Consider the following 11774-nt stretch of genomic DNA (forward strand, 5'->3'; position numbering starts at 1 on the left):
TGTTGTCATTATCCCAACAAGCCAATGTAAACATTTCATTGGCTGTAAATTTGCAACAAACAAATGTACAGAGGTCTTACTTTTTATTTGTGGCCTACAGAACATTATCAAAACAACCCAAGAGGACCAACTTTTTTGTAACTTTTTCAGGTTTAGGGATCAGGGGGTGGAGATGGGTAGGCTTAGGGGTGGGGATGGGTGGGTTTAGGGATCAGGGGGTGGAGATGGATAGGCTTAGGGGTGGGGATGGGTGGGTTTAGGGATCAGGGGGTGGAGATGGATAGGCTTAGGGGTGGGGATGGGTGGGTTTAGGGGTGGGGATGGGTGGGTTTAGGGATCAGGGGGTGGAGATGGGTAGGTTTAGGGGTGGGGATGGGTGGGTTTAGGGATCAGGGGGTGGAGATGGGTAGGTTTAGGGGTGGGGATGGGTGGGTTTAGGGATCAGGGGGTGGAGATGGATAGGCTTAGGGGTGGGGATGGGTGGGTTTAGGGATCAGGGGGTGGAGATGGATAGGCTTAGGGGTGGGGATGGGTGGGTTTAGGGATCAGGGGGTGGAGATGGATAGGCTTAGGGGTGGGGATGGGTGGGTTTAGGGGTGGGTTTAGGGATCAGGGGGTGGAGATGGGTAGGTTTAGGGGTGGGGATGGGTGGGTTTAGGGATCAGGGGGTGGAGATGGGTAGGTTTAGGGGTGGGGATGGGTGGGTTTAGGGATCAGGGGGTGGAGATGGGTAGGTTTAGGGATCAGGGGGTGGAGATGGGTAGGCTTAGGGGTGGGGATGGGTGGGTTTAGGGATCAGGGGGTGGAGATGGATAGGCTTAGGTGTGGGGATGGGTGGGTTTAGGGATCAGGGGGTGGAGATGGATAGGCTTAGGGGTGGGGATGGGTGGGTTTAGGGGTGGGGATGGGTGGGTTTAGGGATCAGGGGGTGGAGATGGGTAGGTTTAGGGGTGGGGATGGGTGGGTTTAGGGATCAGGGGGTGGAGATGGGTAGGTTTAGGGGTGGGGATGGGTGGGTTTAGGGATCAGGGGGTGGAGATGGGTAGGTTTAGGGGTGGGGATGGGTGGGTTTAGGGATCAGGGGGTGGAGATGGGTAGGTTTATGTGTGGAGATGGGTGGGTTTAGGGATCGGGGGTGGAGACAGGCAGGTTTAGATATATGTAAGGTGGACCCTGGATCTTGTGTTCTGCAGGGAGGACCATCTCGGAATTGTAGGTGGGGGGAGTGAATAACCAGTGCTCTCTAGGTTCGCAGACCCTCAATACCACGACTGAGGTGCCCTTGAGCAAGGTACCGAACCCCCAACTGCTCCCCGGGCTGCCCACTGCTTTGGGTGTGTGTTCACGGTGTGTGTGTTCACTTGGATGGTTTAAATGCAGTCAGAGCACAAATTCCGAGTATGGGTCACCATACTTGGCCACACTTTCATCTTCAACAAGAAGCTAAATGATCCACTTACTATTAGTGTATGGCTGTCGAACATTCTTTAAATGTTTATATACCCCTTTTTCTTGAGCAGCCTGTGGAACAAAAATGTGAGAAATACATTTGATACTTGTGTTACATTGGAAGATGTGTTTGTCGATCGTATGTCACACATAAAATGCCAATAACCGCGGAGTATTCATCCAGGGAGAGCAGTAATGACACTCCAGGCTGCCAGGGGGCGCTGTGGAACAATCGGCGTCTGCAGCGCTTTTCCCCGCTGCTTGTTGGTGCGATGATGTAATGAAGTAAAAGAAGAGTAAAGATGGCGGAGAATAGCGGCACGGATCCTGCCGTGGAGACGAACACTGAGGAAAATGCCGCCGCTAGCGCGACTATCATTAAGGTCACCGTCAAAACACCGAAGGATAAAGAAGAAATAGCCATCCCCGAGGATTCATCTGTCGCACAGGTGATTTTTTCGCGGTTTCTTGTTGTTTGTATCAACCGGGCGTTCGTTACACCAGCGGCTAACAGCTTTAGCCGGAGAGCTAACGATTGACGACGAACAGTTCAAAGCCGAAAATCGTCGCAGGGGATGTTTAGAATGACTTCCACTCTTGCTGTTACTTAAATGAGGTTATTTTGAGCATCTTGTTCATTGTTTTTGGTCTTTTAAGACGCTTGTAGAGTGGGGTTTTCTAACTCGCTGTTCTCGTTAAAGAAACGGCCTGCTCGGGTAGAAGGTTCTAGTCTGTCATCTTCGGTCGCGCTCTTTCTGTTTTGCTTTGTATTGTATTGTTGACTGCAAGACTATATTTGTAAATTAAAGAACGTGTTAGATAGCATTTCCTGTAAAGGTGGTGCTAGCAGTGTTTGCTAGTTCATTTGACCAGTTGATGTTTACGAGATCAGGTTTAATAAAAGGGACTGTGATGTTGCACAAAAGTGAGGTTGTATTGATCTGATTTCACGTGTGATGATATAACCCGCATGTTTTGTCCTCTTAACAGTTTAAAGAGGAAATCTCCAAAAGATTTAAGGCGAAGCAGGACCAGTTGGTTCTGATTTTTGCCGGTAAGATCCTGAAGGACGGAGACACGCTCAGCCAGCATGGCATTAAAGACGGACTCACGGTTCACCTGGTCATCAAAACAGCACAAAAGTGAGAAGATCTGCTTTTAGGGTCAAAACATAACTGGTATTTTCACATGCAAAGCCATAATGTGTTGTAGAATAGTGCCTGTGCATTATTGGTGGCTTACATTTAGAGGGTTTTGTGTTTGTAGGACTTCAGGTGGTGGTAGTTCGCAGACTTCTGCCTCTTCTGGCCCAGGACCATCACAGGGCAACACCACTGGAAGCACTAACTCCAGCCCGGTCAGCAACCTGGGCACACCCCAGGGCAGCGGGCCGTCCCCAACCCCGACACAGCCACCCAATATACTAGGTGAGTAATGTTTTTGAGTTTGTTTATATGAGATGTCAGCCCGTTGTTCCCGTTTTAAGTGTAATTCCATAATCTTGTTGGTGTTTCCTGTTGCGACCAGTATTGTTATTGTTAACTACAAACATTGTTTTTTTTCTAATTGACATAAAATATAAATATTAGACAAAAAATCTCAATGAAAAGAAATGTTGCCTTGGCAGCTAACTGAGAGAAGTATTGAAGTATTAAAATTACTGAAATACAAACTGAAACAAATATTTAAGATAAAATAAATAATATTAAAAAAACATTAATAAAAATGCTGAATACAAAATATAATTAAATTAAAAAAATCTAAATTATACACACATACTGTATTTGTCAAATTCTAAAAATAAATACAGTATATTTAAAAATGTTTGATATATACTGTATAAAGTTTGTTTATTTATATTGTAGTTTGCTTATTTCCCAATATGATTTTACAATATTTTATGTTGCGATGTAGCACTTTCTATGATTTAAATTAGTTCCTTTTCTACAAATAATTGTTACAAACACAAATGTTGTGAAACCTAATATAGTATTATGTTCTTTTTATTTTGCATTTGTTTTACGCTGGTTCTCATTGTATGTTTTCAGCTGGGTTTGGTGACATGTCGGGCCTGGCTAACCTCGGTATGGGATCTGCCAACTTCATGGAGCTTCAGCAGCAGATGCAGCGACAGCTCATGTCCAACCCTGAGATGCTGTCTCAGATCATGGAGAACCCGCTTGTGCAGAGCATGATGTCCAACCCTGACCTGATGAGGCAGATGATAGTGGCCAACCCACAGATGCAGCAACTGATGGAGCGCAACCCAGAGATTTCACATATGCTTAACAACCCAGAGCTTATGAGACAGGTATGTTATTGGATACGTACTAGAAGGTATTTTGCTTGATTTGTTTGCAATAATAAAATGCTTAAGGTAGTGTGCAGTAATATTTTGTCTTCAGAAAGTTCTTGCACATCTAAAAGGTGTGCATTTGCTTTATTACATTATTTAAGGAACTGATTTGTTTTTATTAACTTTTCTTTCTTGTCAAGACAATGGAGTTGGCACGAAACCCAGCCATGATGCAAGAGATGATGCGTAACCAGGACCGGGCGCTTAGCAACCTCGAGAGTATTCCCGGGGGTTACAATGCTCTTCGGAGGATGTACACAGATATTCAAGAGCCCATGTTTAGTGCTGCACGTGAACAGGTCAGATAAGTTAATTGATTTTAAAAATATATTTTAATTTGAAAATAATGTATTTTTCATTTAAAAAAAATTGTCACCTAAAATATTAAATTTGTCAAATTCACTGTCAACCCTTAACACTCATATGAAATTATATGCAACATTATATGCTATATTGCATCATCTTGACAGTTTGGAAATAACCCCTTCTCGGCATTGGGAAATGGTGATAACTCCGGAACACAGCCCTCCAGGACAGAAAACCGAGAGCCCCTGCCAAATCCCTGGGGTCCCCCTGACACCGCTGCTGCTGCCACCACCACCTCTGGGACTGCTACCACCACCAGCTCCACCACAAGCTCAACCACACCCAGTGTGTCCAACCCTCTGGGCATCAGCTCCTCTAGCCTTGGAAACGGTAATGGTCTATTATGTAAACATTTGGCTTTTAACTTTAAAATAAGGTCCATGGATTTTATTGAGGATATGTTGTAGTAGAATTTAAGCAGGTAATATGAGTGCACGGTTATAGCAGTCTGTCTATCTATCTATCTATCTATCTATCTATCTATCTATCTATCTATCTATCTATCTATCTATCTATCTATCTATCTAATTATTGTGGTTTGCTGTTAGGTATGTTCAACAGTCCTGGCATGCAGAGCTTAATGCAACAGATCTCTGAGAACCCTCAGCTTATGCAGAACATGCTTTCTGCTCCTTATATGCGCACTATGATGCAGTCCCTGGCCCAGAATCCTGATATTGCCTCACAGGTAGCAAGACCATCATTCCCAAAAGTTCATAATTCAAAGAACTTTTAATTTACTATAATGATCTGTTATTAATTGTTCTAAATCTAAACATTATTCAGGTGTTGATGAACAACCCTCTCTTTGCCGGAAATCCACAGCTGCAGGATCAAATGAGGCAGCAGTTACCTGTATTTCTACAGCAGGTGTGTCCAGTTGGCGTTGTTGTAGATTGTCTATGGGATATAGGTTTCATTTGCTAACTGACTTGGTTTCCTGACTCACTTGCAGATGCAGAACCCAGAATCTCTTTCTGTCATGACAAATCCTCGAGCCATGCGAGCCCTAATGCAGATCCAGGAGGGACTGCAAACCCTTCAAACCGAAGCCCCTGGTCTCATGCCCAGGTGCACTTCCAGTTCCAAATCTTTTTAAATTGTTTTTATATTTTATATATATGTGTATGTGTATATATATGTATATGTGTGAATTATTTATTTATTTTCACATTTTTGAATGGCAATATATCATGTTTTACACAAATGTTAAGTAGCACTGAATAAGAATTTTAAGTTGATATATTGAAACGGATAATTTGAAGTATTTTAAATTATTAGAAGTTTTGAGTTGTTTTTTTATATCGCTTAGTTACTTTGTTCTCTACAGAGTGAAAAACCCTAAAGAACACATCCTCTTTCTATTATTTATTTCCCTCTTGGCTTTGTCGTCAAGTAAATGCAGCTTCCTCTAGATTAAAGGAAGCTTATTATTGTGCTTATTAAATGTTTTTTTTATTCCAGTTATATACATTTTGACAGACCCATAATCTAAACAAACAGTGTGGCAATATCTGTACCTTACAAATTAAATGTCACTTGTCTCTTTCTAGTCTGATACCTGGTGGGATGGCTGCTGGTATTCCTGGTGCCCCACTGCCCACAGGGGTGAATGTGACCCCTGAGAACCCTCCGCCCTCAGGCCAGGCCCCAGCACCAACCCCCGCACCAACCCCCGCCCCCGCTGCTGGACCAAACACTGCCCAGCAGCAGCTCATGCAACAGATGCTACAGATGTTTGCTGGAGGGAATGCATCGGTACTTACGTTTTTTGGTTGTTGTTAATAACATTATCAGTGTTTTCCATTAATTATCTGCCTTCTGGCGGCCTGCTACAGTCTAATCTGTCCTGGCACAGTTTCATAATGAAACAAATATTTTTACGTTCTCATAAATTGAAATGTCTTTGACAATGTGTTTTGTGCCATTCCTTTGGCAGAGCATCTGTCAAGTGAACTAAAATCAAATGCACAATATGTCATAGTGCCCTAATTGCAAAAGGCTGTGATTTAATTAAGTATATAGTCTGTTGTGTTAAGTGTTTCAAAGCAAGGTGCACAGTTTTCTCACGATCCGCTTGCGATCCACAATTTTGTAGACAGATGATAACAGTATTTCACCAGATTTGTAATGAGACCCATTTCTTAACCTGTTTTCGCTGAAACGGCAGGTTTCCACTAATAACAGCTTGAGGGTTTCACTCTCACAAGTGAAGAAATTAAAGTATTGTAATTTTCCCAGTTGTAAAGAAAAATGCTTATTACAAAATAATAAATTTTCACTTCTGTTTTACAGTGCAGTTGTAATACAATAATAATATATTATTGACTTATGAATAATGCACAGATTTCTATTATTACTAATAAAACTATCAGAGTGTAATAATAATTATTATAATTTTATGGCATCTCTCAAATCAGTCAGTGCAGAGACTTGTTACTCCATTCAGGTTAGACACTGAAAATGGGCTGGAGCAGATTTTAAAATGTGCAACATTTTGAAAGCTGTATTCCCAAATGTTGTGGGAAACACTGAGTATGCTGTGTATATTTGATTGTGCTCACTTCTTTTCACCTCGTTTTGCAGACTCCGACTCCGGAAGTGCGTTTCCAGCAACAGCTGGAGCAGCTGAGTGCCATGGGCTTCATCAACAGGGAAGCCAACCTTCAGGCCCTCATCGCCACTGGGGGCGACATCAACGCCGCCATCGAAAGACTGCTCGGCTCTCAGCCTTCTTAATTCCATCAACTGAGAGCGTGCGAAGGGAGACAAGAAGCAAACATAGTCCTCATCACATAAAATCTGACAAGCCCCACATAGACAGAATTCCAATTACTCCAATCGTGTGTTTTTTTTTTTTTTTTTGCTTTTTTTTTTGCATCGATCAGTCAATCTCTGAATCAAAAAGCAATGAGGGTTTCAAATTTGTTTCCTTGAACAAAACAAAACAAACAAACCAGAATCGCTGTGGAATGACATCACACTAACCCCTCATCACTAATAAGATGGGACAAAGCTTACCAAGTTTGAGTTACCATTCCTTACAATTAGAACACACTCACCTGAGGCACTACTCAGTGGTTAGGGGAATAAAATCCATACGCTTGAATTCCGAGGCCCAGAGGGATTCTTGTCTTCTGTGAAAATGCTTGGTTTCCTTAATTTCTCTCTGTTTCTCCTAATTCATGCCTGATCAAACCAGTATTTATTGCAGAAACGTAGAGCTTACCCTTTACTCCCCTTCCACCCTCCTCAGTTGATTTGAGCGTTCCTTGACATTTTGATGTGTTAATCGAAATCTAATAGACATGAATATGTCTGATCACTATAACACCTTGACTCTGATCGCTTACACTTCAGCTATTTTAGAAAGGAATGAGTTTTGGAGATGAGATTTGGAAAAGATATTCAGTCATCTCTTTAGTCGTTTGCCTTTGTGAGGAGTGTACGTGAATTGACCGTAAAGGCTTGTCATATGGTAAGGTTGTAACAAAGCATCAATAAAATATTTCTCAGCTTAACATGCATCGGCGAACGCAGACACCATTTGTTTCGACCATGCTTTGACATAGAAGTATTCTAGTGCCTGGAACACACTTTGTTTTGTGGACTGAATACATCATCCTCAAGTTGATCTGGCAAAAAAACAAAACGATGGGTTACAGCATGATAGTGATGCTAGCTTCTCTCAGTGCTACCCGACAGCTGAGGTTTATTGTGAATTTAAAATGTGTTTAACTTTTTGTTGCTGCACGTCCATAATCCACTCTTTATTCTACTTGAATTACATTACAGAAACCAACATTCATTGGGGTTTGTAGTTCCTTCTAGCATCTCTTTTTGTCTTAAATCCAATGTTTTTTTGGTTTGTTTTTTATGTTTGCAATGTTGGGCTGCATGACACCTTGCAATTTTACTTTTGAAGTTTAAAAAGTATTGCATGATCATTCTCTTATAACCACAATATATTTAATTATTGTCTAATTAATGTGGAGGTCACACAAGTCATTTGTTCTTGTTGATGCGTTATATAACCATTTAAATTCACAATCAATCACAAAGCTTTAGACATTAGGATTGCTCTAGGTAGATATCTTAACTTTTTAAAAATCTAATTTCTTGTTCATTTAATGAGAACTGAAAATCTGCCGTTTTAAAACTGTGATTTCCAAGATTAAGGAAACATGTTGAATCTTTTAGTGAATTTTGATTTTGTTATGCTTAGCTGTAACATTTGCTTTTTGTGGGTGCAATTATCATAAACCATTCTTTAAAACAGTTATGTAACTTCATTTAAAGTCTGGAAATCATAGACTCTTAAAAATCAAGGTTCAAAAAGGGTGAAATCGGATATAAAAGAACTGTTTTGGGTTCCTCAGAACCGATAAGTTAATTCTTAAATGCCTTTTTTTTGTGTGTAAAGAACATTTCAATCATTTAAAGAGCATTTAAAAAAAATAAAATAACCATTAGTGCATTAGAAAGGTTCTGTGGATGTTAAAAGTTCTTCATGGAACCAAGGAAGTCAATAAAGGATATTTGTATTTAAGAGTGCATATGAACAGTGTATTGTAACCAGGTTGTGACTTAATGAGGGTGAACCAGTTGGAAGATTGAAGTTAAGATATTCGTCAGTAATAATAATACCCTTACAATTTTAATTTAATTGTACAAAACAGAAGTACTGCCGTTATTTTCTATTTGATAAAGCATTTATAAATCTCCAGTATATAAGAAAGTCTTTTACTTTTTTATTAATGACCCGAAAAACAAATAAGTCATGCTACGTTTAGTTTTGACGTAGGCCACGTTTTTGTAGTTCTTAGGCGCTTCCATGATACTACATTTCCCATGAATCACCAGCGCGGAAGTTAGAAGTCAGCTGATGTTCTTGTTGGGTTGCTGGAAGTTCTTGCTATAATCTCGCGTACATTTTAAACGCATTATTGCCGTTTTTCTTCAAATTATGTTGCGTCCTAAAGCATTAACACAAGTACTCAGTCAAGCAAACACCAGTGGCGTACAAAGCACGCTGTGAGTATTTAAAATTCAGTCTTTCTTCTTATCAGTAGCTTTAGCTGGCAGATAAATTGGTAGCCAATAATATGTTGCACATTTATGTTATTAACATGCTCTCTTGAGGTAAAAGTAAGGTATTTTGTAGCGTTTGGGCATTGCTTAATGCATGTTAAATCATTAAAAATGTCATATTTATATAGTAGCTTCAAACGTGATTGATTGACTTAAGCTATATTTAGAAATATCGGAATATCTTTGACATTAGAGCAAAATAAATCCCATTATTTTAAATAAATATATTACACACACCACTTTAAAGCACAAACATTACACAAAAATACATTTGTTGTTTAATGTTTATCTGTGTGACTTCATACATCCACAAAAAAATCATGAAGAAAAGTGAATTTGTTCAGAGAAACTTTGTTTGCAGATCCCATTTGATATTGGTTTTAGTTTTTTGACCACTTTACAGGTCAAAGTAAGAGTTGTTTATGAATTTGTTAAATTCATGTATGCTTTTAAAAATAATTAATTTTTTGTTTTTTATTTTAGGTTATTGAATAACGAAGGCTCTCTGTTGGCATATTCTGGATATGGAGACACTGATGCAAGAGTCACCGCAGCCATTGCCAGCAACATCTGGGCAGCTTACGACAAGAATGGACACCAGGCCTTTAATGAGGACAAACTGAAATTCATCCTGATGGATTGTATGGTAGGAATGTCATTGTACAGTTGGGTTATAGTAAATGATTGCGAAGGTTGATCTTTGATATATGCAATAACATATGCATTATACAAGATATGCACAAATTCAGCACAGCAGATGCTATAGGCCATGTCTGGATTTACCAAACATATGTGCTTTTTTCTTTTAAATTACACCATGCTAGAAATAATACTAACATGATGAACTATTGTATTGTTCTGCAGTAGTCTTCTTTACAATGTGCTGCATTTTCTCCGTCATTACAGGAGGGCAGGGTGGCCATTACACGTGTTGCAAACTTGTTGCTTTGCATGTATGCCAAGGAGACCGTAGGCTTTGGGATGCTTAAAGCTAAGGTGAGATTTGGTGTATAATATATAATAGCTCTTAATTATGTATTTTCATAAACAACCATAGTAATTGTGTTTATGTTCACAGGCTGAAGCTTTAGTGCAGTACCTCGAGGAACCACTAACACAAGTGGCAGCGTCGTAGGATGTACTGAAGATCTTGGCCTTCATAATATATTATCTATGACTTTATTTATTTGCATACTCAGTATGATTGCTATATCAAATTGTGTGGCTATTAGATCCAAAATAATGCTTTGCATAAACATTAATAATGACATTTGAACTGCATTTTCCCTTTTTATTATCTTTTCTTTGTCTCAGGATTTTGGCAGTCAGTGATCAGGCTGTGTCTGGTGTCAACAATATGAAATAAATTTCTCTTTTTGTTACATGTTGTTGTTTTAGCTTCAAAACACGAGAAATTGCTGCTTTTTATTAATTATGTCTAGAATAATATTCACTGAACCAAAATAATGCAGTGTATAAAATAATGTATCGGAAGATGAAATAACACTTTATCACTTTGTTAATCAGGGTTTTTGCATTTTTAAATAGGTCTAAAGTCCCATTATTGAAAATTAAGGCCATAAATATCCTAAATCAGAGCAGAAAATCTTCAGAAACTCTTAAAACATTAAATGTTGCATGCAATGTAAAAAATAAATATCTTTGTTTTCCAGTACAAATATCTAAACGTTAATTAAATCAAGATACATTTACTTAAGATTCAAAAAGATATGAATTCTTGTTTTCTGAGAAAATGAGCAAAATTAAATGAGTTTATGCTTAGAACAAGAGCAAATATCTGTCAATGGGGTATGACGACTTTCCCCTTTGAATTAAGTTGCAGATATTTGTTCTAATTTAAATCATAAACACTTAGTTTTACATTTATGCATTTAGCAGATGCTTTGATCCAAAGTGACTTCCATTACATTCAAGTTACAGTTTTTACATTTTTATCAGCTCTTGCTTTCCCTGGGAATCGAACTTATGACCTTGGTGTTGCTAGTGTCATGCTCTACAATTTGAGCTACGGGAAAGCTTAATTTTGATCCATTGGACAATAGCCAAAAATACTGATAAAGAACATCACTTTTTTTTTGTAGCGTGATCAGAAGGTGCAGTAAAAGTTATTTCCGTATTCTAGTGGTTGGGAGCCATAAGATTACGTACCATAATGATGTTTTGTGTTCCATTCTATTTATTCCTTATATTTTGTTTACTTGGTCTTAAATTTATCTTCATAAAACCTGCAGAAACTGTATAATATTTGTGTTCAAGAAATAATTAACCGTGCAATCCAAAATATGCACCATGGGAGGGGCTTTTCCTTGGCAAATGCCTTCCTGATCTTGGGAGAAACTGCTTTAAAAAGCGATTGGTTGCATATGGTGTGTATGGCGTCGTTTCATTGGCTGAACAGGTGCACTATTGCACCCAGTTTCAAATGACTGCACCTGCGCTCGCCCTACCTGTTTGACCTGACTTGAGTGCACCAAAAGTCACGCCCACCTTC

The 11774-nt window shown here is 39.3% G+C and overlaps 2 protein-coding genes across 2 annotated transcripts; both read left to right on the forward strand.

Moving 5' to 3' along the window:
* Positions 1 to 1612: 1612 nt before the first annotated feature.
* Positions 1613 to 8728, forward strand: LOC306878111 (ubiquilin-4-like). The gene is made up of 11 exons (XM_079430234.1): positions 1613 to 1898; positions 2440 to 2591; positions 2716 to 2876; positions 3498 to 3760; positions 3946 to 4104; positions 4276 to 4501; positions 4720 to 4859; positions 4958 to 5041; positions 5127 to 5242; positions 5725 to 5929; positions 6758 to 8728. The coding sequence occupies exons 1-11, from the start codon at positions 1752 to 1754 to the stop codon at positions 6908 to 6910; spliced, it is 1806 nt and encodes a 601-aa protein (XP_079286360.1). The 5' UTR covers positions 1613 to 1751; the 3' UTR covers positions 6911 to 8728.
* Positions 8729 to 9035: 307 nt separating this feature from the next.
* LOC306877757 (ragulator complex protein LAMTOR2) lies at positions 9036 to 10984 on the forward strand. Its single transcript, XM_079429706.1, has 4 exons — positions 9036 to 9205; positions 9746 to 9908; positions 10169 to 10258; positions 10341 to 10984. Exons 1-4 carry the CDS (start codon positions 9138 to 9140, stop codon positions 10395 to 10397), a joined length of 378 nt encoding a protein of 125 aa, XP_079285832.1. The 5' UTR covers positions 9036 to 9137; the 3' UTR covers positions 10398 to 10984.
* The last annotated feature ends 790 nt before the right edge of the window (positions 10985 to 11774 follow it).

The sequence above is a fragment of the Barbus barbus genome (genome assembly GCF_936440315.1).
Source record: "Barbus barbus genome assembly, chromosome: 12".
NCBI lineage: Eukaryota > Metazoa > Chordata > Actinopteri > Cypriniformes > Cyprinidae > Barbus > Barbus barbus.

What these genes read in the sequence shown, in the direction of transcription:
- LOC306878111 (XM_079430234.1), top strand. Translation starts at nt 1,752, where the DNA reads ATGGCGGAGAATAGCGGCACGGATCCTGCCGTGGAGACGAACACTGAG. An exon ending in ACCCAGAGCTTATGAGACAG is followed by an intron (nt 3,761 to 3,945) that starts GTATGTTATTGG and finishes TTTCTTGTCAAG; the next exon opens with ACAATGGAGTTGGCACGAAA. An exon ending in TTGCTGGAGGGAATGCATCG is followed by an intron (nt 5,930 to 6,757) that starts GTACTTACGTTT and finishes CTCGTTTTGCAG; the next exon opens with ACTCCGACTCCGGAAGTGCG.
- LOC306877757 (XM_079429706.1), top strand. Translation starts at nt 9,138, where the DNA reads ATGTTGCGTCCTAAAGCATTAACACAAGTACTCAGTCAAGCAAACACC. An exon ending in AGTGGCGTACAAAGCACGCT is followed by an intron (nt 9,206 to 9,745) that starts GTGAGTATTTAA and finishes TTTTTATTTTAG; the next exon opens with GTTATTGAATAACGAAGGCT. An exon ending in TCATCCTGATGGATTGTATG is followed by an intron (nt 9,909 to 10,168) that starts GTAGGAATGTCA and finishes CCGTCATTACAG; the next exon opens with GAGGGCAGGGTGGCCATTAC.